This window comes from Rhagoletis zephyria, unplaced genomic scaffold (assembly GCF_001687245.7).
Source record: "Rhagoletis zephyria isolate East Lansing unplaced genomic scaffold, Rhagoletis_zephyria_1.1 Rzeph_scaffold_28681, whole genome shotgun sequence".
In the NCBI taxonomy this organism is placed as follows: Eukaryota; Metazoa; Arthropoda; class Insecta; order Diptera; family Tephritidae; genus Rhagoletis; species Rhagoletis zephyria.
Window position 1 is genome coordinate 1 of NW_016185738.1, and position 2,477 is coordinate 2,477.

At 40.5% G+C, this 2,477-nt stretch overlaps 1 protein-coding gene across 1 annotated transcript; it reads left to right on the top strand.

Moving 5' to 3' along the window:
* Positions 1-1,537: 1,537 nt before the first annotated feature.
* LOC108382795 (putative uncharacterized protein DDB_G0294196) lies at positions 1,538-2,043 on the top strand (the record flags this gene model as incomplete). Its single annotated transcript, XM_017639165.1, has 1 exon — positions 1,538-2,043. A coding segment is annotated over one exon (506 nt), but the record flags the coding sequence as incomplete, so codon positions are not given.
* Between the last annotated feature and the right edge of the window lie 434 nt (positions 2,044-2,477).

Sequence of the window (2,477 nt, forward strand, 5' to 3'; positions counted from 1 at the left end):
AAAAGTGTTATGTGTCACATAATTTTTTGCAATCATTTCATGAACACGAAGAAGATATAGAGCCACTAAAAATTATATCAAACTGATGTGATCAAGCTGAGTCGATTTAACCTTGTCCGCCTGTTCGACAGTTTGGACGCAAATTAGTTAGGCAAAAAACATTGCCAATTATATCTCGCCTTTGCGAGGTTGTACCAGTCTGATCTGATGTTACTACCGTTGGATTAGCTCGCAATATACCAGCGCTAGCATTTCGTTGCCAAGAAATTCATACCCAAAACCGTAAAGGCCAATTCACACAATTGGTACATTTGGCGTTCTCAGAGTGGTGTTCTCAAGAATTCACGAATTCACCACAATAAAACAGAATTCCTAACAACATCACTCTGTAACTGTCAAAATGTACAAATGTCCAAAATGTAGAAATGGCCAGGCAGCAATTTTCGAAGTTTTTTGTGGTCGCGGCTGCATAATGAAAGTAAATACCTAGCTAGCAGAAATACGGTGTGATCTGGTACCCTTAGGGCGGGTTGTTCAATGTCCATTTACTTTCTGATGACATGCCGGTTATGAGGGGAGAGCGATATCATTTTGGAATATATGTTTGCCTCTTGACTCTTTTGCTTCCTGAGTGTAAGGCCTAGTGTAGCGAAACAAGTTTCGGTGTCTACTTTGGTCGTGTCACACAACTAAAGGAAACTACGAACGGCTGATAATTTTATTCCACAGGTCGAAGGATTGTCATTGCTTTCGAGAGGGGATCGATTTAGAAAAAAAACTTGTTTCGATGTTTCTTGCAACAGGAATCTAACCTGGGTTCTGCCCAGTCGTAATACACACCTCATACTACTCGTCAGTAGAGACCGTTATGTTTTTCTTTTTGATGTGCAAACATCTTAGCTCTGAGTATTGGTAAATTTTGCGTTAACCCAGTAGAACATTTGTAACCTCTTCTTTTGTAGCCCAGCAGAAAATCTGTAATTGCTTCTTACGTGTACAAATGACCATTAATGGAATTGTAAAGGACTATTTCAGGCCCAGTTGAGGACTACTAGAGGCCAATTTCGGGACCAGTTTGGAATATTTTCGGCACCATTTCGGGATGTGTTCAATACTATTACAGGAACATTTCCGTGCTAGTTCGAGATATCTTCGGGATCATTTTGAGGTTGGTTTAGGACCAATTCGGGACTAGCTCATCATCATTTTGACATTCAGAAGGATCGCGGCGAAAATCTAAATTCGCCAGTAACACCACCTTGTANCCATCAGTGCATTGCATTAAGGAATACATCACATGCATATATTACTTGATCCAGGTGAAATTTATAATCAGCAACCGAGAGTAAATCATTTGATTTTAAAAGTTAGTGGCTAAAGTAGAAGTTCACAGCCATAATTTTCCTTCTCCCTAGCAATTTTTGCACATCTTTACAAGTAACAAATCTATTTCCAGAGAAAACTTAACAATTTTAAATTCAAAACATTTTATTTCTACATCAATACTTATTTGTTTTTTTTTTTTTATTCTTTGCAGTGCGAAGCAACCGAGTTTCCCCAAAGGATACTCGCAAATGCTCACCTGAATTAAAAGCACGTCCCACGGCGAAAGCGACAGCACGAGAACAACAAACGCAAAGAAATCAGCAGGAGCAACAACAACCACAACAACAACAACTACAACAAATTAAAGCCAAAGAAATGCAACAGCAAGATAAAAAGAAGAAGGTCAAAACTGCTGCTGGTAGCCAAAAGAATGTGACGAATGGAAAAGTTGCTGCAAAGGAATGCACAGCAACAGCAACAGCAGCGATAGGCGAAGAAGTACAACAAGTAAACAGCGCGACTGACAATAGCAACAGCAGTAAACAGGCAGATGGCAGGAAGAATTCGCAAAAGATTGCGGGAGCTATAGGTGGCAATTTGTTGCATGGCTGCCACTGGCAATGGCGGCGAAGTCGAACGCGAGTGAACAAGGAAGAAAGCAACAGACAACAACAACAACAACAAAAACACGTCAAGCGAAGTACTACAAGTTTATAAAGACTACGCAGATGAGCAATTGTCCATTTCGGTGTCCAAGGCGGCACCGCACACGACGAGGATGACAAATGTCAGCAGTTGAATAGTTGTAGAACTCGTTGCTTGGCATGGGGGGCGGGATGCATTGGGGATATTGCATGGCGTAGGGTGGGCTCGTTCGTACGTGGCAGTAGCTGCTGGCCAGTTGTTAGTTGATTGTGAGTGGCATTGTGTGTGTGACGGAAGGAAATGCGTTGGTCAACAATGTCCTCGTTAAACTTAAGTTGAAGTCAAGTAAGAAATCAGTAGATAACATAAAATAAGGTGGGAAAGTCACGAAATGTTTAGCAACAACAAAAAAAAAAAAATAGGTATGTATGTATGCACGTAGTTATAAGAGGAACAATTTGTGCGCAAAAATAAAAAAATAAAATCGAAATCGACAGAGCAATGCT